The sequence below is a fragment of the Eublepharis macularius genome, chromosome 9, assembly GCF_028583425.1.
Source record: "Eublepharis macularius isolate TG4126 chromosome 9, MPM_Emac_v1.0, whole genome shotgun sequence".
Taxonomy (NCBI): Eukaryota; Metazoa; Chordata; class Lepidosauria; order Squamata; family Eublepharidae; genus Eublepharis; species Eublepharis macularius.
In genome coordinates, this window is record NC_072798.1 from 23,424,015 (window position 1) to 23,446,758 (window position 22,744).

At 41.9% G+C, this 22,744-nt stretch overlaps 1 protein-coding gene across 1 annotated transcript in view; it reads right to left on the reverse strand.

Annotated features, from left to right (window-relative positions):
• IPO8 (importin 8) overlaps nt 1–22,744 on the reverse strand; it is a 46,592-nt gene that overhangs the window by 17,561 nt on the left and 6,287 nt on the right. Inside the window, exons 3-20 of the mRNA XM_054988406.1 lie at nt 22,497–22,653; nt 20,668–20,826; nt 19,351–19,507; nt 18,433–18,522; nt 16,881–16,975; nt 15,543–15,627; nt 14,428–14,562; nt 13,600–13,699; nt 12,591–12,667; nt 11,125–11,241; nt 9,753–9,842; nt 8,696–8,861; nt 7,776–7,936; nt 5,932–6,057; nt 5,612–5,678; nt 4,308–4,433; nt 2,261–2,358; nt 165–260 (exon numbers count right to left, since the gene is read on the reverse strand). Coding sequence (XP_054844381.1) covers nt 165–260; nt 2,261–2,358; nt 4,308–4,433; nt 5,612–5,678; nt 5,932–6,057; nt 7,776–7,936; nt 8,696–8,861; nt 9,753–9,842; nt 11,125–11,241; nt 12,591–12,667; nt 13,600–13,699; nt 14,428–14,562; nt 15,543–15,627; nt 16,881–16,975; nt 18,433–18,522; nt 19,351–19,507; nt 20,668–20,826; nt 22,497–22,653 — 2,102 coding nt within the window. The remainder of the gene's footprint in view (nt 1–164; nt 261–2,260; nt 2,359–4,307; nt 4,434–5,611; nt 5,679–5,931; nt 6,058–7,775; nt 7,937–8,695; nt 8,862–9,752; nt 9,843–11,124; nt 11,242–12,590; nt 12,668–13,599; nt 13,700–14,427; nt 14,563–15,542; nt 15,628–16,880; nt 16,976–18,432; nt 18,523–19,350; nt 19,508–20,667; nt 20,827–22,496; nt 22,654–22,744) is intronic.

The window sequence follows — 22,744 nt, forward strand, 5'->3', positions numbered from 1 at the left end:
GATACCTTCTAAAGACATTTGAACTAAAAAGAAAGCACAGTTTCTTTATCAGGCAAATCATATTTAAAAAATTAAGAAGTCTGAACACAAGCCCATCCCACTTTTATAGATCTTCAGCAGTTCAGTCGTGCCTTTTCGATAGACAGAAGAGTGATGCCGGTTACCTGGTCAATGCCCCTTCCTTTGCACTGCAGAACGATGATCTCCAAGAGCTTGGCAGCATGGCATTCTGCATCTTCACCTGCATCGCCCGTTAACACCTGGCAACAAAACCAAGAATAATTTAGACCAGCAATTTTGTTTCCAGCTTGGCAGAAAGACTGGCAATGCTTCTCGCATAGATTTGGCGAGGAGAAACTGCCCCCGCCCCAAACACACCAGGCAAACTCTACTGGCAAAGGTAAACCATTCCATGGAATCTGCATAACATTTGAAGTCTGGCCTTTTCTTTAAATAGGCCCACCGGGTGACCCAAAGTAACTGGATAATAAGAGCAAACAAAAAAAGGGAACGCTAATTACATGGGAAGAATCTGAACAGCGAGGAGGTTCAAAGGTTTCCTTAAAAGGTGTGTGAATGGCGACCTCGTGGAGTTCGTTTTACGTCTATTCAACTACCTTGCTTTTCTCCCCAATGGGGACTCACAGTGGCTTACATCATCGCTCTCCCTTTGTCCACGTTATCTCCATAGCCTCTCTCCCCTTGTGAGATAAATTAGGCTGAGAGAATGTGTGACTGGCCCAAGGTCACCCAGTGAGCATCAGTGGCAGAGTGGAAATTCCAACCTGGTCTCCCAGATCCTAGTCTGGCACTCCCACCATTACACTACACTGGCTCTCCAGTGAAAGCCCCTGAGATTTAAACAACAAAACATAACAAAACAGGACCAGCGTCCTCCATATCATGGTCAACCGTCTATATGTGAATCCGAATTCAGCCCTCAATAGGCTGAATTGTATGTTTGTTACTATCAGGAACCAGGCTTGCTTCTGGGCCAAGGTATATGCTAAGGTAAGCTGCCTGGCTAGGCCCAAAGAAGGATTCTGCGTGAACCTAAAGAGAAGCAGAGACCAAGACATGTTTTGCAGAACACAGGTGCAAGTGGGATCATACAGGAACCAAGGCCAAGTGGCCGAAGGGAGGTTCATCCCCTGCCTTCCGCTTCATTAAGCTTATCAGAACCCCATTTGGGACAACTGCTCTGATGGTTGTTGTGACTGAGCTGCACAGAGCCATAACCACGTCTCCTAGCAAGGCCCTGATTGGTTCCTAAGGTCTGCCCATGTTACTCGGCAATATAGGATCCAAATGGAGTTTCCGTATGGCCCTTGGCCATTGTCGTGTCTGGAACTTTGTCACTGACTGCAGCACATTCTTTGCAAGGTAGCATCTTGTATAGCTGGCAGAGGACCCTACCAGGTATGGGGTTTTTTTTAGTTTAACTAGCCTTTATTATTTTAACTATTATGTCTTGCACACTTTATATAATCTTTTATACACAATTTTAATAAACCAATCATTCTTGAATCCTGTGTGATGTTTCTCTGTTTTGGCCTTCAATCTGAAACCAGTACCTTGGCCAACTGGCCCAGTGTTTTGCTGGAACTCAGCAGGCAAGTGGCTCAGCTTGCAGAGCTGACTTCCAAGTTAACACCTTGGTATAGCTTGAGATTTTATTTCCTCAGTCTCGGAGCTTAGGGTAAGCCAGAGGAAATTGGTGGCAGTTCCCTACTCTGGAGTGCAGGGGTTTCCTGACCCCCATCGCGTTTTGTTTCACCAGCAGAGATCCGAGACGAGGGACCCCTTGGTGACAATTACCCCTGCACACATCTTGGGTGTACATCCCACTGAACTCTTGATCCAGACCCAGAGGCCCACGGAGAAAGCCGCTCCCACAGATGAATCTCTTTAATTGGTATCAACAAACCCTGGGTTGGGTGTGGAGAAGAAGTGCAAAAGCTGAGAAAAAATGTCATCCTTTTTACTCTACCCTCCTTTCTCCCCAGAAATGGGATGTAACAAGAAAAAGAAGCAAAACACACTAACCGGATTTATTTTCAATTTGAATTTGTGTTGATATCCAAATATGGACACACATACACTCAAGTCCAGTAGGAGCTGGGAAGCTTTCTACACTGAGCTGTTACATGCACAACTGACAGTGGTGTCAAGTTACATCCAGAGATAACTTTCAGTTTTACATTTATGTTAATTTGGGGAATTTAGTTGATATGGATAGTAAGAAAATGCACGCACTCACCTTTTTACACATAGCATAAATTATCTCTAAGTTTTTGGGATTCGACAATAAAGTATCAGTGTCAACAGTGATGTAGTTGTGCAGAAGAGGCATCATATCTAGATAAAGACAAGCAAAAAAGGAAATTTTGAAAAAAGGAAATTTTAACAAGGATCAATGTTTTTTTTTTAAAAAGTCACCAACCAAGTTCATTTGTGATTGCAGAGCAGCTCTGTAGCACAGACCTCTGAAGTCCACAAAGGCACCCCCCCTCCCCTCCCCGGGCGACGTTTCTGTGATCTTTCCCAAATCTTGTTTGGTATGATCTTTTGGGGAAGATTACATGCAAAGGGCCTTTGAATGTTGTATGGAAAGAAAGGTGTGTGTTTTTGCAGGTTCTGCCCACATCTGTGCTATGTTCCTTCCCTCAGACCCCTTGGCTGCTGTTTCCCCACCTATACATGGAGGTCATTTTTAAAGGCTTAAAAAAGGAAGGGAACTGCTAGATCACTACAGTATTTTAGTCGTTTATTGAAACAATGCACTGACTCCTAGCTTTCATCTTTTTTTTAAAAAAAAAGAAGTCCCTAGCCCCTTTCATTCCAGAGTTACAAGGGAAAATGTGCATCCAGTACCTTTCCCTTTACAGCTTTACAAGGAAAATGACTATAGAGGTACATTTTTAAGACTCAAAATCTGTGAAAGTATATAATGCTATAGTGATCTAGCAATTCCTGATTTTTTTAAAAAAAGCCCTCCAATGGAGGGGGAGAAAACAGTGGTCACAATGGTCTGAAGCAGGGAAAGTGCAGGATAGACTGCTGGGTGGATATTCCATTGCCTCTTCAAATGTCTCTGCATTTGCAGCAGTTAATGTAATCTACCCAGAGATCGTCTCTGTATGGAAGGAGCCTGGGCTTTCTTTCAGGAATTCAGGTGAGTGTACATGGAGTTAACCTATTTTATCCTTACAACAATCCTGCAAGACAGGTTAGGGTTTGATACACTGACTTTGTCCAAGACCTTCCAATAACCTTCATGTCTGAATGGGAATTTGAACATGGGGTTCTCTGTGGTCCAATTCCAACACTCAATTCACCACTCTGCACTTTCTCACCTTTGAAAAATTAAGGTTAAGAAATAATAATAACAACAACATTCAATTTATATACCGCCCTTCAAGACAACCTATTCACAGTAAATGGTATGATTTTATTTTGTATAGAATACTTATTATAACTGTTAACTTACTGGGGCCAAGTTCTCCCAAGAAAAGAACAGCAGCATTTCACCAATGCACAGTATGAAGGTGAGCAACGGTTACCATAGAGAATGAAAAGACCAGTGCGTACAATGGAGGCTCTTTAAATGGCTCTCTCCATGCAGTGAACCTTTGTTTTACACCAACCTACCACGTGATAAGGGCACTGTTCCTCATGTCATGCTCTGCTAACGTTTTAAAAGGAGCAGAGAAATTTGCCTGATATAGACTGGGCCATGTTTACATATGCATGGACTGCAATGGGCAACTGGACACAGAATTCAGCTGCCCGAGAATCATAGTTTTCACTTAAAAGAAAAAACAAGCATCTGGCCCTTGGCATGCCAAAACTGTGTGGGCAATCTTTGCGGAGGCGAACGACTGATTAAGTTTCTTGGTGGTGGAGGAGGAGGGACGTCATCGCCCACCTCCATGACTACAAGCAATGGAACAAGTGTGTAGAATAACAGAACACACACACTCCCTTTCAAGTCTCATAATCTGGATTGTCTAGGCACTGAAATTTAATTTTTTTTCTCCCTAGCCAGACAAATCCTGAAAATAGCTATTCCGTGTTCATTCAGCTCTAAACTTCTGGCGCCAAAGAGTGAATTAAGCTTGTTTTTGCTCAGCTGAAATAGCTGTGACATTCTGACAACTGATATACTCCATCACAGCTTTCCAAACTACTGCTAGCCAACATTAGTCTTGCGTCAAGTTGCGTGCATGAATCTAAGGCTTCACAGCCTCTGAGGTTATTATAACATCCATCAGTTCCCCTTCAGAACCCACTACGTAGCTCATTACCTGCAAAGTACTCAAAGCAATCCTGCTGAAACACTTCATATAAGACACCCAGAAGCTGCCACATTTGAGGTGAAATCAGATGGCAGGTCAAGCTGTATGCCAGAGAAAGGATTTCTTCATAGAACTCTGGAGAGAAGAAAACAAAGATCAAGGAGTCCTGGAAACCAAGCCTTGCAAATTTCATAGATTTATATTATTCTTAATTGTTTAATGCAGCCATTTTACGTCTTCCATTGTGCTTCATGATCTTCCCTTTTAAGATTGTTATCAATATTGTAATAGCCAGGTCATGTGCTTTGAACACATTTGATTCAAGGCTTACGTAAAAGCTGCCCTTTGTGGACATGCAGAAAATTAAGCCCTGAGACAGGAGTTTCTGCACAAGATGCCACAAAACGCTAAATAGCCATAACGGCCAGTAACTGCACTGCCACAGCCCTAGCCCCAAAAGCATCTGTGAATTCCGAGGCTGTCCGCTTGAAGCAGACCTTGAGAAGTTTTAACGTTATAGAGGGAGTCGTGCAGAATCCCCGAGAAACCAGTTGTGAGACAGCTGGCTTACGGCCAACATTCAGTAGGAAGAAAAGCATGAGGGAAGCCCACGGGTGGGGTGGGGTGGGGAGCCATTAGATTCTGCCAAGCTGGTCACTGCGACTCTGACCTCTTTAAACTATTAAAAGCCTGTCCAGCTCCTCTGAAGCAGTTGGGAAGGCACAGGCTCCTTTAGACACACGGGAAACCACAGCAGCTCTACAGGCCACACCAAATTACTGCTTGTTTGGGGGCTGGGAGGAAGGTAACACCACTTTTCTCAGCAATTTTCCTGAGAGCTACTATTGTTCTTGGCAATGAACAATTGCTCTTGTAAGTTATTGTTCATTTTCGAAGTGACTGATGCTAATGGGCTTAAGATCATCAAGGAAGTTTGTGGCAAAGACACTCTCTGAACTGATCCAAATTTTACTTTCGCCTCTCTAGAGAATGACAAATTGACTATGGAAAACTGGACTGGCAGTTTTTCCCTAACTAGGCCTCATATTTTCCCTGTATTCAACAGAACACAGTATTAACATAGCACTTTCTGCAGTGTTAAAATAAAAAGACAGAATTTTTTTTAAAAATTAATGCACAACAGCTTTCTTCTTAAGCTCCAATCTGAAGCCAGAGCAGAGGACAAGAAGCTGTGCTGCTCCTCACGTTAATTTTAAAAAAACGCAATACATGTCATCCCCTGCCATACCCAAAAGCTAAACACAAACACCGCCTAGTTGTAAATTCTCGAAAGCCGGCTTTTAAAACGATACCTATTACGTGCTTCTGCAGGACGAGACCAATGATCTGCAAGCAAATGCTCTCCAACTGCTGAGTGATCTGGAAGAAATGAAACAAACGAGGCCATTTGTATGAAATTCACACGCTAGGGTAACTTGATGCTGTTGTTTAAATGAATGTTTCCCCTAAAGCAAGAACAAAAAAACTATCTGTAAAGCTTTCCTTAAAATGTTTTGAATTGCCACCAGCGGAAGGCTATGCACAGGCCAGGCGCAGCTCTCCTGCGATGCAAAGATATCCCTTGGAGGAGCCCACTGGACGGCACTGCTTCCGAACGATGGCAAAAGCCAACCTCTTTGTGGTCCTGCACAACGGTCAGGATGGTGTCGATGGTGTGCAGGATTCCCATTGCCATGACAGTTTTATCCTCCATTTCTTCATATTCTTCACTCTGAAGGACTTTGCCAAATATCTCTGCCTAAAGAAAAAGAAAAAATCAGAGAAGCAATTTGTATCCTGACCGTGTGATCTACAAACCCCTTATACTGCCATTGCCAACAGACAGGGTGCTTTATACCTGAATCCAATCCCTGCTCCCAAAAGATTACCATCTAAAGCCTACAAGTGGACAGAGGACAATGTAATAATGGCAATGTAATGAGGGGATGAGTAAGAAAAAATGCAGTCGCGTGAGCCCCAAGCCAACTCCTCCCCCATATTTTAGTGCAGTTTTCTCTTTAAACGGGGGGAGGAGACGTTTAAGAAAGAAATTAATGGAATAGGTGGCTTTGCTGTCCATGAGCCTTAGCCAACTGAAAGCAAGAGAAGAGATGAAGAGGCTGCCGTCACAGCTCGTAAGGTCTAGAAGGAAGTGGATAAGCCAGGGGAAAGAGCACAGAGACATACAGCAAGGGAGGCTTTGGGCCATTTCGCTTAGTACTCTCCAGGGTCTCAGAGAGTGGTCTCTCTCAATAGCTGATACTCCAGATTCTTGTAGCTGGAGGTGTCAGGGATTGAACTTGGGAGTTTCTGCACGCCCTCTACCTCCTGAATCACAGCTGAGTGCTCTTTGCAATTTCTGAAAGGACTTTAAGGGCCAATTATAATTTATTTTAAAGTATTTTCAAAGTTTTTATGAGAAACCTGTTGGAGCTTTCTTCCCCTTCTTGTATCATTTATGGTTACTTTTTAAAATTAATGGTATAATCCTCCGGGTGAATTAAGAGCTGTACCATTCAGAACATGCACGATCACATTTATGGTCACAAAGGGGTGGGTGTCTTTGCTAGGTACTTTCTTGCAACGGTTATGATTTTAAGTAAATGCATGTGTGTGTCTTTAAATGCTTGGTGTGGTATAGATGAACAGTAGAGGTGAAAGAGAGGGGTGAGTGAGTGATATGACTGGTTGATGACTGAGAGTGTGGGCGGAGTGAATGCAGTTTGAGACTGAGAGTGGAGAGAAAAGATTCAGTTAGGGCAAGAGAGACAAGCTGTGTGCAGCCTGAGCTTGCTTATGTTGTCTGAGAGAAATATAACCTGTGTGGAAGCCTGAACTGTGTGTTTGTGAAAGTACATTCAGCTGGAGAAAAGCAGGCAAACTGTGTGCGCCTGAGAAAAGGTCTTACTTGTAACGGAGAGAGAAATTAATATCAAAAGCAGGCAAACTGTGTGAAGCCTGAGAGAAAATCTATGTGACTGGGATTAAGTAAAGTATCTTTAAGAATTGAGAACTACTCTTTTGAAACCATCAAGTTTTAGAAATAATACAAAACCGATACGCTTCTTATAAAAATAAAAGTTTACTTTGTTTTTTTTATATCCGAGAGTATCTGTCATTTCTATATCCCATTCTTATCCTCAGGGCCACGAAAAAGCCTGACCCTTGGACACGTTACTAAAAGGAGAGATTTAAGTTATTCTGGAATTTAATTCCTGGTGGCAGCAATCTACCAAGAGGGGGCAAGAATAAAAGGCTTAAAGACCAAATCTACCCAAGAGAAAGAAAAGGTCGTAACAGTTAGTCGAAACACAGAACTAGAAAAAATGTTATGCTATGCTATGTTCAAAACGGCTATCTATACCTGAACGCAGCTCCCAAGATCTCATCATGCTTGAGCGTGACCAGAAGCAGCAGCTCTCCTTAATAAAGACATTCATTCAAATAAAATCAGAACACCTGCGCCAGAAATCTTACCAGGTGCTGCGTCATTTCCACAGCAATGGATGCGACTTCCTGGCTGTATTCGCAAATCAGCTTCTGGATGACGTTGGTGAGGTCATCGTTCTCGGTCTCCCGAACTACAAGCAGCAGCTCCTGCATAACTGGTCGAATGTAGGGCTTAACGTATTCTTTTGCTAAAATGACCACAAGCATATTTGTTTAAAAACAGAAGAAAAGGGAGGCAGGATGTTTGTGTGTCAGAAGCAAGATGCAGGGACCTCAGGAAAAAACACAAGACCCCTTTTTAAGCACAGTTGCAAAATAGTGTCCCACATCTCTGCAAACTGGTCTGTCTGCTTCATCTTCCTGAATCACTTTGCTAGCACATTATAGGTTAGCACAATACAGAAGTTGAGAACGACAAAAAGGAAACTGTTGGGAAACTGACAACCTTCCACACACATCTGCAACACCCCCAAGTTCCTTCTTCATAAAAGCTATATAGGAAAACAGCTCTGCTTTAGTAAGGCATCAGATACCATTAGTGGGCACTAGTGGCCATTACACCAATCCCTGGTCTCACCTCATACCTATTTGCATGCTTAACCATCACCACAGTAAAGAAAACTACAAGGCACTTAAGGCACAAAAGGTGAAGTACAAAAAAAGTGAGTTTTCATGTTTAAAAAGAATGAGAAGAGAAGGGGCAGTGCATCTGACAGGGGAAGCACATTTCACAGACAGCGGGCAAATATATGAAGGATGAAGGTGGCAAACAGAACAGTAAACCTAGTTCAAAAAGAAGTTAACAGAATAACGAAGATAAAATGAGGAAGAAAAGAAGGGAAGACCACCAGCAACTCCAAGGTCAGAAGCAGGTATCTAAACTGAGTCTGCTGGGAAAAGCCAAGCCAATGCAGAGCAGGGAAACAGCTGAGAAACGGAAAGCAAACCTTGTTCCTGGTGGCTTATTAATGACTGCAATGCTATGGCAGCCTCTACTTTGACGGGCATTTCTTTGTCATCAATCAGGCTCTTCTTTGCCAGCTCAACAGCATTCCTCAGGTTGAGTTCGTTGTGGAATTTCAATGTGCTGAACGAATGAAGAGTCCAGCAAGACTGCAACAACCCGAGAAGAAAGCAGATCAGCCACTACAGCAAACTGCCAGCCGGAGATTTATTTTTTATTTATCTATAGTTCGCTTTTCTCACGAAGGCACAAGGGCAGATCACAAAATATAAAACGGCGCAGAATCTTTTCCTCCCCCTACCCTTGTGCTTGGCGGTTTCTTTTGGGGGTGGGTTAAATATCCAACCTGAAGAAAAGCACTCGTGACCCTGAAAACTTGTTCACTACCTTGTGATGGTTGGTCCTCATCAAGGCATGACCCTGTTGCCGTCACTGGATATTTTTTTTGACGACCTACAATTGTTATCTACTGGATTTTGCTGTGCTTTATAGATTCTAGTACTCTCAGTTTATTACATTCATATCCCCATCTCTTGACTTTGAATACAGAGCAAAAGTCCATATACACTAAACTGATTAAAATCTCACTTAAAGTCGGAGTCTAAAATATATTTTTTAAAAAGACTGGAATGGACTTGAGGTTACTTATTTGTCTTTCCAGCTACTGCTCTTTGTGCTATGTCAAGTGCTGTTCTGTGAAGGATCTCTTCAAAAACGTAAGACCCTTAGAAACGCAGCTGTAAAAAGCAAGTATAAAAACTAAAATCACAGCAAAAAGGGTCATGTACAACAGTTGTATATGGATAGTATCTCAGTAGATGACTTCAAATACCATCTAAAAGGAATCAGGTCTCAAACGATATTCTAAAAGCTAGAAGAGAGACGGGCTAACAAGCCTCCCTTAGAAGTGAATTTGTAGAAGAGAGGCCAAAAGGCCCTGTTCTAGATATTTTTGCAATAATATGAAACAGATGCTCTTTACTAATGTTCAATGTAAAAACAAATCACCATAGAATGATGCTTGCACTCTGTGCACTTACTCTTGCTCTTAAATACCCAAGGTTGGACAAGAACAACGGAAAGACGTGATTTTGTAGCATCAGCTCCATTTGATCCTTGAATATACTCTTCTGGTGGAGTTAACAACACAAAAACAACAACAAAAAGTAAATCTCCATTTTGTGGTACAACAATTCATACTTGTCAGAATAACTGCTCTAGAACAATTCTACCAAGCATTGTTCTAGAATTGTTCAAAGCAGCCTTGAATTTAAGTATATTTTTAGAAAATATTCTGATACCATACAAGTCCAGTGAAATGCAGACAGGCCCAGATGTTCAACAGGACAACCCCCCCCCCCCCCAATATTCCAGATTTATGTGATAACACAATCCCAAGCCATGTAAGAACAGGTGTTCTCAGTTTTTAGGTTGATTCTTACCACACCCGGGAACTTGTGGCTGGAACATACACATGATCAGAAAATGCATTTGCTGTAGAGACAGTGTTGTGTAGTGGTTAGAGTTTTGGGCTATGATCTAGGAAAACCAGATTCAAATCCCTACTCTGCTCTGAAAGTTTGCTGGGTGGCCTTGGGCCACTTACTCTCAGCCTAATCCACCTCACAGAGTTGTTGTGGGATAAAATGGAGCAGCAGAGAATGATGTAAGCCGCCTTGGATCCCTATTAGGGACAAAGGCAGGGTAGAAATAAATACTAATATTCATTACTGAAGGTTTTACAGCTATATACAATCATAAGAAGGACAAAGATTTAAGATCCCTTTGGCATATGCATCAGGACTGGCTCATATATTATACTGCATAGCCTAAACATGTAATATGAGAAGCCATCCTGATGCGTTCACAGTCAGGCCTGGCTCTTACGTGGCTGAAGGTGGGGCAATAAAGAGATGAAGCAAGTCTCTCACCACTCCAGGAGTAAGGGCCTTTGCTAAGCTCAGCAAAGAAGCCTAACTCGAAAGCTTGTATAGGGACAGGATGTGCCTCCCAACCTACTGTCATTGTTAAGAGACGTGTCTTCATTAGTCTGCCTGGTTCTCTGCAATTTCGTATGTTGGAAAGACCTGGGTGATGGTGCACAGGCTGACTCTTCCCTGCCAGACAGCCTGTGATTCCCAAGTTACTGAGCTACTGTGGGATTAAGTTTGCAGACCTGCAAGAATCCATTCATAAGGTGCTGGAGGGTCCCTTCACAAGTGTACTCCTACAACACACCCAGGACTAAAGGAAGCACAAAAATGGAATGCGAGAATATGTATGTTGATGAGGATTCTGGAATACTTATCAAGCCCTGCTGTGCAGAATACAGAAGACAGATCTTCTATCAGAAATACTTAAGTACATTCTGAGTTCCTCCATTACATTTTTTGTATATTTTCATCCTATTACCTTCAACAGAATGTCTGCTAGAGATCCTATCACATGCAATGCCCCGTCTTTCTTCCTTGGGTCAACGCTGGGTTCAGTGAGGATCTGATAGCAAAATGCCATCATTTTGGGTAACACCTAAAGTGGTGGCATGAAAACAAAGATGATTTGGGCCAGAAAACTCACCAAGAATTACTATCAAAACTAGAACAGCATGACTGCTTTGTTTAAGAATACACTTCGTAAAACTTTGATCCATGCGCCCAAATACACAAAAAAAGTGAATATTCTATTACAGGTGTACAATTTACATCAGCAATCAAGCATTGCCCTAGAAAGCCTTTGTCAGATTATAACAAAGCAATTAGGAACCTTAGGAACATTGGACCTGGGAAGCAACAAACAAGTTCCAGCACTCAAATTATTTAAGAGCATGGTAGTCCCTCACCTCCTATATGGAGCTGAAGTGTGGGGTTGGAAGGAAGACATTCTAACCAGTCTTGAGGTAATTCAAAACCAATTCTTGAGACAGATTTTGGCTTTACCCAAAGGCGCTCCTGCCGCCCTGATGAGGGCTGAAACAGGACTCCCCTCCCGTAGGGCGCGGGTACACATTGCAGTTCTAAAATACTGGAAAAGGATCAAATTTTCCAGTTCTGACTCCTTAAGTTGCCAATCAATAAATTACTTTCTATACAAAGACCCCACACACCCTGACTTTCTATCACATACACACACAACACCGAACCGTCTCTCTCTCTCTCTCTCTCTCTCTCTCTATATATATATATATATATATATGAGAGCCAGTTTGGTGTAGTGGTTAAGAGTGCGGGACTCTAATCTGGAGAGCCGCGTTTGATTCCCCACTCCTCCGCTAGAAGCCAGCTGGGTGACCTTGGGCTAGTCAAAGATCTCTGGAGCTCTCAGCCCCACCCACCTCACAGGGGGTTTTGTTGTGGGGATAATAATGACATACTTTGTAAACCGCTCTGAGTGAGCATTAAGTTGTCCTGAAGGGCGGTATATAAATCGAATGTTTTTATTACTTATTATTATTAATTTCCTGGCTTCACGTAAATTGATTTTGTAAACTGTTTCTTTAAACCTTAGATTTAGTTACCTCATTTTGTTGATGAACTTCTGAAATATTGCAAACTGCTTGAACAATTCCTCCCACCCGCCTCAGTTAAGCGTAACTAAGCACTGAAACACTGGGGAATCAGTGTGGCACAGTGGCTAGAATTACAGACACTGGGGTCAAACCCCTACTCAGTCGCAAATCTCACTGAATAATCTTTCAGCCCCATCTACCACACAAAGCTGTGGGACAGATCATGAGAGCGAGGATGAAAATGTAGTAATAATTTTAAAAAATGGAAGACAACAAACATTAGCAGCATGACTGCCTTTGAGGAACACAGGGGCAAAGCTATTTGAACCTTTGAATTTTTTCAGTGCAATCTGAAAGAATGAGACTGAAATACCTCTTTTCGCTTCTTTGCTGCCGTATACAGAAGAATCTGAGCTGCTGTTGTAGGGGATGCATAATCCTCAAACACATCTATCAAAGTTTCAAAATAAATTTGTCACTGGATAAATTAGCAAGGAAAACACCTTGATATTTACTGTACAAGGAGGACTAAACAGCAAGTAGATTTCTAGCTTGTATTTAAAAAGCAAACAAACAAACTTCTTGGACCACAATCTGGAAATTCAAGGGCTTGGCCATGTATTCCTTTACCTGCATTACCAGTTCTGTAAAGAAGTTTCTCATCATTGGTGTGGTAGAGACATTAGGACTGAATACACATTGCATGTGCTTAGGGCTGCGTGGGATCATACCTACTGGCCAGGATCCCACATGCATTCAACATAACTTCTGCAAGACTCTACACCCATAAACTGTACACATGTCGACTCTTGTAAGTAAGTTGAATGCATGTAGTGGTAGGGAGGGAAGGTGGCATGGTGCAGCCCGATCTCATCAGATCTCAGAAGCTAAGCAGGGTCAGTACCTGGATGGGTGCCACCAAGGAAGACTGAAGAGGAAGGCACCAGCAAACCACCACTGCTTCTTGCTTGCCCTGACTACCCCTTTCTGGGGTCGCCATAAGTTGATTGAGACTTGAGGGCACGTACACACACACACATAGGGGCAGGGCCAATAGACACAATCCCACTTTCCCTGCCTTTCATATAACAGCTGACATAGCGTTTGTGTACAAATCCTTATACAGGAAGGGCTCAAGGTAATTACTTCTCATGTTCACATTATGACTCTGTCATGGGGAAGTCAGCAAGTCGTAATTTCCTCCCACCTTATATATCTTATCTGAGTGGTCAGAAAACAGCTAGACACAAGGAGAAATCACATGGCCATGGATCATGTAAAAAACAGAGCCAGCTCAAGAGAGTGGGTTGCCTGTTGCTGCTGTTACTGTGAATTATAAGGAAGAAAATGACACAACATTAAGAACTTCTGCAGTTATTTACCAAATTTCATGCGTATGTACTCATAGGGGTCCTCTTGCCAGAGCTCTTCATCCTCATCTTTATAACACATCAGAGCGAAGATCACTTCTTCACAGAGAGTCTTATAAAACCAGAGCACAAAAAGCATTCAAACAATTATTCCACTGCAAGTAATTCAGGGACAAGCTACTCCAACAAGAGCATCATGAGAAATCCTGAAACAGAAGAACGTTTTAAGCTAATAACCTTTCAGTGGTTTCTAGGCACAACGCTGTTTCTGACCTATGAAGTCCTTAATGGCCGGGGCATTTGAAAGACGGGGCCTCGCCGCTGCCACCCATAATTATTGATCCAGTAGAGTTTGACATTACACAGCAGTACCCGGTACACATGGTTGAAGTGGGGGGTCAGGAATGGGGATTTTTTTCATTTTTCAGAAATCAGCAACCCACGTATTGTCTATTCATGATAATATAGCAATAAAAGGTGCTAGGTGAATTGATCGCTAAGGGGTGAATTTACATAACAAACCGCATTACTTGATCTATTTGCATGCAGAAGATAACAGACACGGAAATTCCTTTAAAATTGGCTGTAGATACATTTTAACACAAATAACTGCTGCAGAATCAATAACTATGATGCAACTCTTATGTGACAAACTTTGTTTACTTGGCATAGAAATGTTTGACAAAGCCTCCAAAATAATAGACGAGTGGTTATTTCTTATTTCTATCAGACTGAGCTTCTTTTCGTTTTAGCAAGGGGAAATGTTTCCCGAATTCCAGAAAGTCCTAGCTCAAACCTCTGGAGCTGCATACTACTTCTAATTACTGCTTTTGCGCTGACCTGCATATGTGGTTTCATCTGCTTCCAGGTTATGCAGTGATGGACGCCTTGGTTCAGATAGTTTAAAGTTTGCTGAAGGACTCGCGGCGCAACATATTCTTTCTGTCTGTATTGGTCCAAGATTTTTAGGAGTACCTAAAGCGGGGGGGGGGGGGGCAGAACAAACATTAGATAGCATTAAAGGAACCTTCTTGTAATGAGAACATGGTAACAGGTCCATAATGCCTTAAAGCAGAAGAACAGCTACTCAACGCTCTGCCAGTTTAACATCTGAGTTCTGACCTTAGGCATGCTGAGATTTACTCAAGACCAACAGGCCCGATCACTTACAATGACCAAAAAAATGGTAGATTACATTTCACTGCAATAACTAGCTCACAAGTTGATATGATAAAATAACTAGATAGAAATTGTAAGATACCAATTACAAAGAGTTGCTTTCATCCCACTGAAAATATGTGGTGGGACATGTCAAAGCTTAAAGATATATAGTTGGATTAATGGGAAATTGCTTCTGATCAGAGGAGAAAAACCTCTTGATACCAAGTTTTCCAATGCCAGATACCTTGAACATGCAATCCCAGATGACCCATAAGCAAAATGACCCATAGATAATATTAGCTGTTTGACACATACAAGCAGCTAAACTAGGAAACAGCAATTGGAAGCTTTAGGACAAAACCTACTGCATGAACACCCACACACATACACACACCATTGCCAATCCAAAGGCAAGAGAAGTTGTGGTTATGACAAAAACAGCACATGGCGTCACACCAGTGCAACATCCAGGAAGAGACAAAAAAAAACCCAAGGTGCACTGGGAGAAATATTTTATTTTATTTGTAATTATAGATCCAAACGCGTTTCACACGTAGCTTTATCAGAGGATCTGCAGAACTGCAATCTCTGAATTCCCACCCTGATCAAATGGAAGTTGATCAAGGTGGGAGGTCAGAGATTAAGCTACGTGCAAAACACATCAGGACACACACACACACACCAGCCAAGGAAGGGGAATGACCAACCAAGACAGAGGATGCATAAAGGGCAATTTCTAGTGCTTACTGGGGAGCCATCATACTCCTGCACAAAATATACAAAAAATTTTTTACCTGTTGGATTCCAACAGCATAGGTTTTCAAGAAGAACTCGGAAAATTCAAAATATTCTTTTGTTACATTCCCAGGACTGCCATACCTTTAAGAAGACAGAGATCAACTGTGTAAACGTTTAAACCAAAATGTATGTCTGTAAAAAGAAAAACTCCTTCAGTAATGTACTTATTACTGCATACAAAAATACTCTTTTTGGACCTGCGCTCTAGTGTCTGTACCACTGAATTATTCCTCGGCGTTACCCTAAGCCAGCTTCCTCTTAAAGCTCTCAAGAGACACTGCTGAATTTATGGACAAGAGGGCTGCTAAACCCACACATAAAATGCCCTGTTTTTCTGAATGAGGCTGAGTGAGAAGACAGACATTTTAGGCAAAAGCTGCCTCTCTAAAACCTGGCCTGAATGAAGCATTGGAGAAAGGCTATTAAAGACATTCCTCTGTGATTGGCAGAGATAAAAGTCTCATGCTGGGATCTAGCACGTATCATGGAAGAGCCTGGGGAGAACTACTCTTGAGTCATGGTTTAAGAACATGAGATCTGAACCAAGAAATCTCCCGTTTGGCTCTTGCCTCCACGACAACCTCATCAGGGACACACATTTTCATTCCCCTCCCCCCTCTGCAATATGGGGGTCACACTACTGCCCTAACATTCAGGGTTGTTATAATGCTCGGTACTAAAGCATCACACACACTTTACGAGTGTGAGCAATGCTGTCATGGCTGGATGCAGCAGCGGCGGCTAAGGGCAAGGGAGAGCAAGAAACACACCAGCAGGGATCAAACACAGAATCATCCTTTTGTCAGCGGTGAGAACAGCTCTCTGTGCCTGATTTATCACTGAGAGGAGGCGGCTTCTGAAACAGAAGGGTGGTATCCTTGGGACCTGCTAAGCTGAAAACAGCTCAGCAACTATGTACTGTCGATCACCCGGCTTGAGGCCGGCCAGTACCAGACGGGCAGCAAAACCAAGACAGACCACCATACAGGAATGATGGGGCAAAAGCCAAGAGTGCCTAGCTAACCTGGCCTCGCGCTGAGAGACAAAGTAGTAAAAGGAGAAATAAAACTAGGCTGTTCTTCCTCAAAATATATAAATAGAAGCATGGCAAAGAACACACGCAGTTTGCCACTGCAGTCAACGCCCCCCTCCTTTTTCCCTTTCTCACTTTCTTTGGAACAGAAATACGGGTTTCTGAGCAAAGATGCTGGAAGTGAGGAAAGAAAGAGAGAAACTGAAAGAGGGAGAATTTGTTGTTAGATATATGAAAAAGTATAAATGGAAACGATTAAAACAGAATTCAGAGAGGCCATTTTTCGTTTTCAGCATATTACCTTTCAAAAAGGCGGGCCACAATCCGCAAAGCCCACTTCTTACATTTCCACCACACCAATTCCGGTCTGTCATCTTCATCAATTTGCAGAGTTTCCTGATTAAAATCAATTTTCAGCCAGCATGCAAACACATAGAAAAGTTAATATTAAACAGTGGCTGCTTCCACACACGTTGGATAATCCACTTTCAATACTCTTTAGTGAACATTTGAAACTGATTTTCCATGTGTGGAACAAAAAATCCACTTCCAAAGGATTGCTAAAGTGCATTGAAAGTGCATTATTCAACGTGTGTGGAAATGGCCACAGTGTAACAAGGGATTCTCATCTTTGCAATCCAAGTTGGTAACAAACCAAATGTTGTACCAAAACCTGTCTTTAAAAAATTCTTATTCATCATATTTTTATAAAAACATAGGACATACATTTTAATCAATATAATAATCTTTCAATAATTGTGTAAAAAAGCCACACTATTTAGGGAGAGAAACTAGTTGACATTCTGTCAAAACGACAAGGTTATCCCGATTGTGATTAGCTTTCATTCATCTTCCTGAAAACCACGAGGACTACTTCTATTTCTCTGGCTTTGGTTTCAAGAAGCTTTCTCTGTTACAAGCACACCTTGAGAAAGCATAAGAGTTCAAAAATTATTTTTCTGTGCAAGCAAGAGCTCTTGGAAGAAAGTCCTCAGAATTTCACCAACAAGTGTATTCAGCACAGCTCCTACTTTGTGGACTACCCAGGCATGCAGGTTTTGCAGTCTATCTTTTTGGATAGCAAAGCAAGCATATCTCTGGCCTACTATTCTGCACAACACAGAAGCTTATCTGGTATATCCTCATCAGCCAGTGCCTGAGCCAGGAACCTGAGGCTGGGACTTGGCCCAATGACCTGACTGTGGGTGCTTCAGAAACTTTGGGAGGCCCCCAAAGGAAAGAGGTATGCAAGGGCAGGCAGTACAAAGGACCCCAGACCAACTAGTCTTGGTATAAGTACAAGAAGCACATCAGATTTTGGCTTTTACTTTCCCAGTTCCAGCAACTGACCTCAGCACCTCGTGTTGGAGAATGCAGCTTTCCCATCTAAATTTAGGCACCAAACTGGTCTTGGCAACAAAGCAGTTGGCCGAGATGGAAGAAAACCTACGGGCGTTTGAGCAATTTCTGTTCCTTTACCTGTAACAGCTAGAACCCTGCCCGCAGAGACTCTGGAGTCTTAATTTTCAAATGTTTTTAAGAAAAGCTTTGAAAGTTTTCAAGAAAACAAGCATCTGTTTATGATGCGTAGATCTTAAGCCTTGCTTCCATTTGCTCCTCTCACAGTCCATTGCAAAAGAGGTTCTCTGCTGCATAGCACCTTCCGCTGGCACTAGGCACTTTCAGCTCAAGGAAATACACTGGGCTTGCATGAAAGGAAGCACATCTAGTACCGGAGGAATGCTCTCTATGGTGGAGTACTACCCCTGCAACAGAAAAGCCAGCACACTCCTTGTACTAAACATCCCCAATTTAACAAAGAAGTTCACATTGACCAAAAGAGTAAACCTTACAGCAGGCACGTTTCTGTCGATGACTGTCCTGAAAATCTCCATCCACTGAGTCATAGTTTGGTTATTCACCAGCTGCAGTGGCAGTGCATACTGGGAAAAGGAGGAGGAGAGGGGAGAAGGAAAGATGTTGGTTTGATACAGAACCAGCAAAGATCTCTCAACTTCCAGAAAACACTGCCTGCACTTTCTTCAGGGCAAGTTTCAGAGAGTTTTTTGTTACTATTTACTATTACAATGTTAGTTGAAAAATAAAAAATGGCCATTCCCGATATGCTTATCAAACGGCATTGTTTTACAATGTAGCCACGTCAACTGTTTTCTTTGCTCAAGTACTATTAAGTGTGCGCCTATGGCTACAAGCTTAAGCAGATTTTTTTAAAACTAGCAACAATGAAATCAAGCTATTGCTTCCAATTAGATAATGCAGGACAGAGGTTTAGTAAGGGTTTTATATAATAAAACAAAAAACAAAATTAAACAGAAAAATACAATTACACAAAAAATAGCCAAATAAAAATCAGCTAGCAAACACACAATAACAGGCTATACAAACAGAACAAAGAATATACATAGAAAGAAAAAAACTATATAAACTAAAAGGCTTCCGATTTTCTCTGTAACAAATATTAGTATTTTCAAATGACCTCTTACTTAACAATAAAAGCTCTCTTTTTTGTAATGCCCGAATTCCTTAGTCCAAAAACCTACAAGTCATCGATTTGTTACTATCTATTTAAGTATAAAAAGTCAATAAGGGGTTTCCATTCAACAACAAACAAACTTATTGTCTTCTCTCTGAACAGAGATCTAAGTTTTGCATCACTGCTAATTCCGACACCTGCAGGACAGAGGTCGAGGAGGGATTTCCCCCTGCCTTTTCCCCATAATTTACATTGTTTTGGGGGCAAAGGCTTATACCTGGACAAGTGCATAGAAGATTTTTAAGATCTGCTTTTGAAGGAGCACCGAGTAATGGGAGTTGTCCGGAAGGAGCTGGATCATCTGTTGTTGAATCCGAGGCAAGAAAATCTGCATAGCGGCAATGAGGGGATCTCGCTCCTCAGCTTTCTTGTACCTGCAGAAGCAGCCAGAGCCAGAAACAGTTGGCAAGCAAAGCTGTATTCTTGTTATGATTCTGTCTGAGGAGCAACTTCTGCCTGCAGTTCTTCATAACAGCCCATAATACAAAAACCCTTTAATCGCCAGATCCAGAACAAAGGAAGGGCTTTTTGGAGCACAGACTAGAGCTTTCAGGGCCATACAGTACAAAAAACCCTCTAAATCATCAAACAATTTGTGTGAACGTCAGCTGGAGGCACCTTAGAGCCAATGCATTCTCCCTCATTCATTGGCCAATGAAGCCCTGAGCCAGTCTGATGCAGTGGTTAAGAGCAGCAGGACTCTAATCTGGAGAACCGGGTTTGATTCCCTTTTTCTCTGCTTGTAGTCAGCTGGGTGACCCAGTCACAGTTCTCTCAGAGCTCTCTCATCCCCACCCACCTCACAGGATGATTGTTGCGAGGATAAAAACATACTTTGTAAACTACTCTGAGTGAGCGTTAAGTTGACCTGGAGGACGGTACATAAATCGAATGTTGTTATTGTTATTATTATTCTCTCAGCCTTTGTAAGGAGTCTCCATTCCCAGCGCTGTAAGAGCACTTTCTATTACACTAAGGATAATACACAATGTTTTCAAATGTTTAACGTTCATGTTTTCTGGGAGTAAACCAGAATATTCAGCAGCTGTGCTGATTATAATGAGACTGGAGACCAAGATACAGAAATTTCATCTTATTTTAATTTTGTATTTCTCTGATGAAGACATTTCAAAGCAGGACACAGTATGTACTGTTCTCTGTTCAGTGATCTGCTGTGTTATGGTTTTGTGTACATGTATGCATCACATTTTACTATATATACATGATCTAATGTTTAAATATATATCATTCACATTTTACATATTCTACAAAATGTGTGTGTATTAGATTTTTACAATAGTGTATTTAGCGTGTGCTCTTTAGCATTTTGGATTTTGATGGAAAAAACTGGCCACACTTCTATGCATCAGCTTAGAAGCATTAACAGCTTTCTGGCTTCACAGATATTCTTTCCTGACTGAACAGATGGTTTACTCTCCCTCTCCGCTTTGAGAATAGGAAAGCTGTCAGTGTAAAGAATCAGGACCTCCCTCCAATCCCCATCAAGAAAGTTCCTCTTCGCCAATGTACTTACTCATAGGTCTTCACTAGCTGGTAGAGGCACAGCAGACTCCCAAGCCAGCTCCCACTGTTGGGAGACTGCAAGTAGTAGCCTATCTTGTCTACCACGGCTGTCCAATGACCCGGGAAATCATGCTTGATTATAGCACGGAGGCACATGGTCAGCTGGGCCCTGAACGGTTGGGGAAAGAGAACAGTCAACAGAAGGTTCGGGTAAACAGGATAGGTGGCAAATGCTTTAAGATGAAGTGAAATTTGTTCCTTAACAAAATGTTTTCAAGCAACCAGCAAGAATGAATATCAGGGAAAGGATCTGGAGTCAAATACATGGATTAACAAAATAGAGATTAACCACCACAGAAGAATCAAGATGTAAACTTAAACACACATAAACAAAACAGAAAAGCTAGTAAAGATCCTATGCTTTAGCGAAAGCAATGGAAGATACAAAAACTACTTGAGCAGAGAAACTTCATTTTATAACTTGAGAGGCAAGGAAATAATAACGAGCTTCCAATGGATGGGAAAGGATTATGGAAAAGGGCCTTTCAGACCATCATCTTCCATGATGGATAACTGGACAGTGAGCAAAGAAGAAATTGTGTGCGGTGAGAAATGAGACTACTCTATCCTTTACATATGTACACATATATGCACATATCAGACCCATGTGTGGCCCAAATATTAACGTTTCAAGGTTCTATGTGGAATATGGATATGGAAGTTCAGACAGGCCCTCTGAAAACATGACACCCAAGTGTGGACAACTGGCAGGTACAACTTGATTCCCACCATTATATATAGCCTCCACACTGGGAACAGATAATCTCAAATTAACACTCTGGTAAGAGAGCCATTTAAATTCCTATTTCCGTATCCTCATCTCGGAAACAAACCTTTCTTGCTCTTGCAAAGAGGGCCAAGAGAGACATAATATTTTCTACTCTTTTCTCTTTTGCCTTCCTCGGTGTAATTCCAGATGGGTTAGCAGCGTTAGGCTGTAGCAGCAAAATACAATGGGACCCTAGTGACGCCTCAGAGACTAACAACACTTATTCCAGCATGAGTTTTTGGGAATCAGAGCTCACTTCATCCTCTGTGCAGTTCCCCACGCAGACATATGCATAGACTATCATGGCCATCTCCTGGAAGCCTCCAATTAAGAATTATTGCATATTTCAGAATTGACTCTGATTCTTTTAGATCTCTTTCCATAATCCTTCCTATTTCACCCATGCCAGTTCCTCATTCTTGCTGTCATTTAGCTTCCCCCTTTGCCTCTCTAGTTATAAAATGGTCTCTCTGATCCAGGTAGCCACTGTCACCTCCCACTTCTCTGCTATTTCACCAAGCAAAAGTGGGATCCAGGCTTTTGTTTGTCTCATTAAATGATTCTAGCCCAGCTGGTTGCCTAGAAAATGTTGGACGTGTGGGGGCAATATCTAAGGAAGGAATCAGAACTTAGTATTATTTTGTAGTTTTGCTTTCACAGAAAGCTACTAATTTGAAGTGGAACCTGGACTTGAAATTAATCTTGCTTTGCTGAAGTTGAGAAGTGAAACATTTCAAAAGTTCCCATTTCCATTAGCTGAACAGAGTTTCCAACCGTCAGGAGACGGGGCCTGCCACACTCAGCCTCATATGACATTCCTTCATCTTACTGACTCCCCTCACTCAAGGCAAACTTACAGCGTTTTCACTCCTTGTCTGCTGCCAGCCTAGTATCTCTCTCTCTCTCTCTCTAAGAATTTTTTTCACTTCCCGAAAAACCTCAATTTTCATAAAATTATGCAGACTAAACCCTCGTGAGTCTGCTACGGTACATCCCTGAGCCTAACATACCTCACTAAGTCTGGAGAACGAATAATTCCTTCCACAATATTATCCCGAATCTGCTGCCGATCATTTTCATGGATGTTGAATGGAAATATCACTTCTCCAGGTGGTGGCTCCCGATCTGGCCAGTACTGTGTAACCATGTTCTTCAGATAAATTGCAGCTGAGTTACAGAAAACAACAAATAAAAAAAGTTCTGACTGAGAAGCATAAAGAAGATTGCTTAAAAAGTTGGCTAAGTTTTAAAGAAAGTG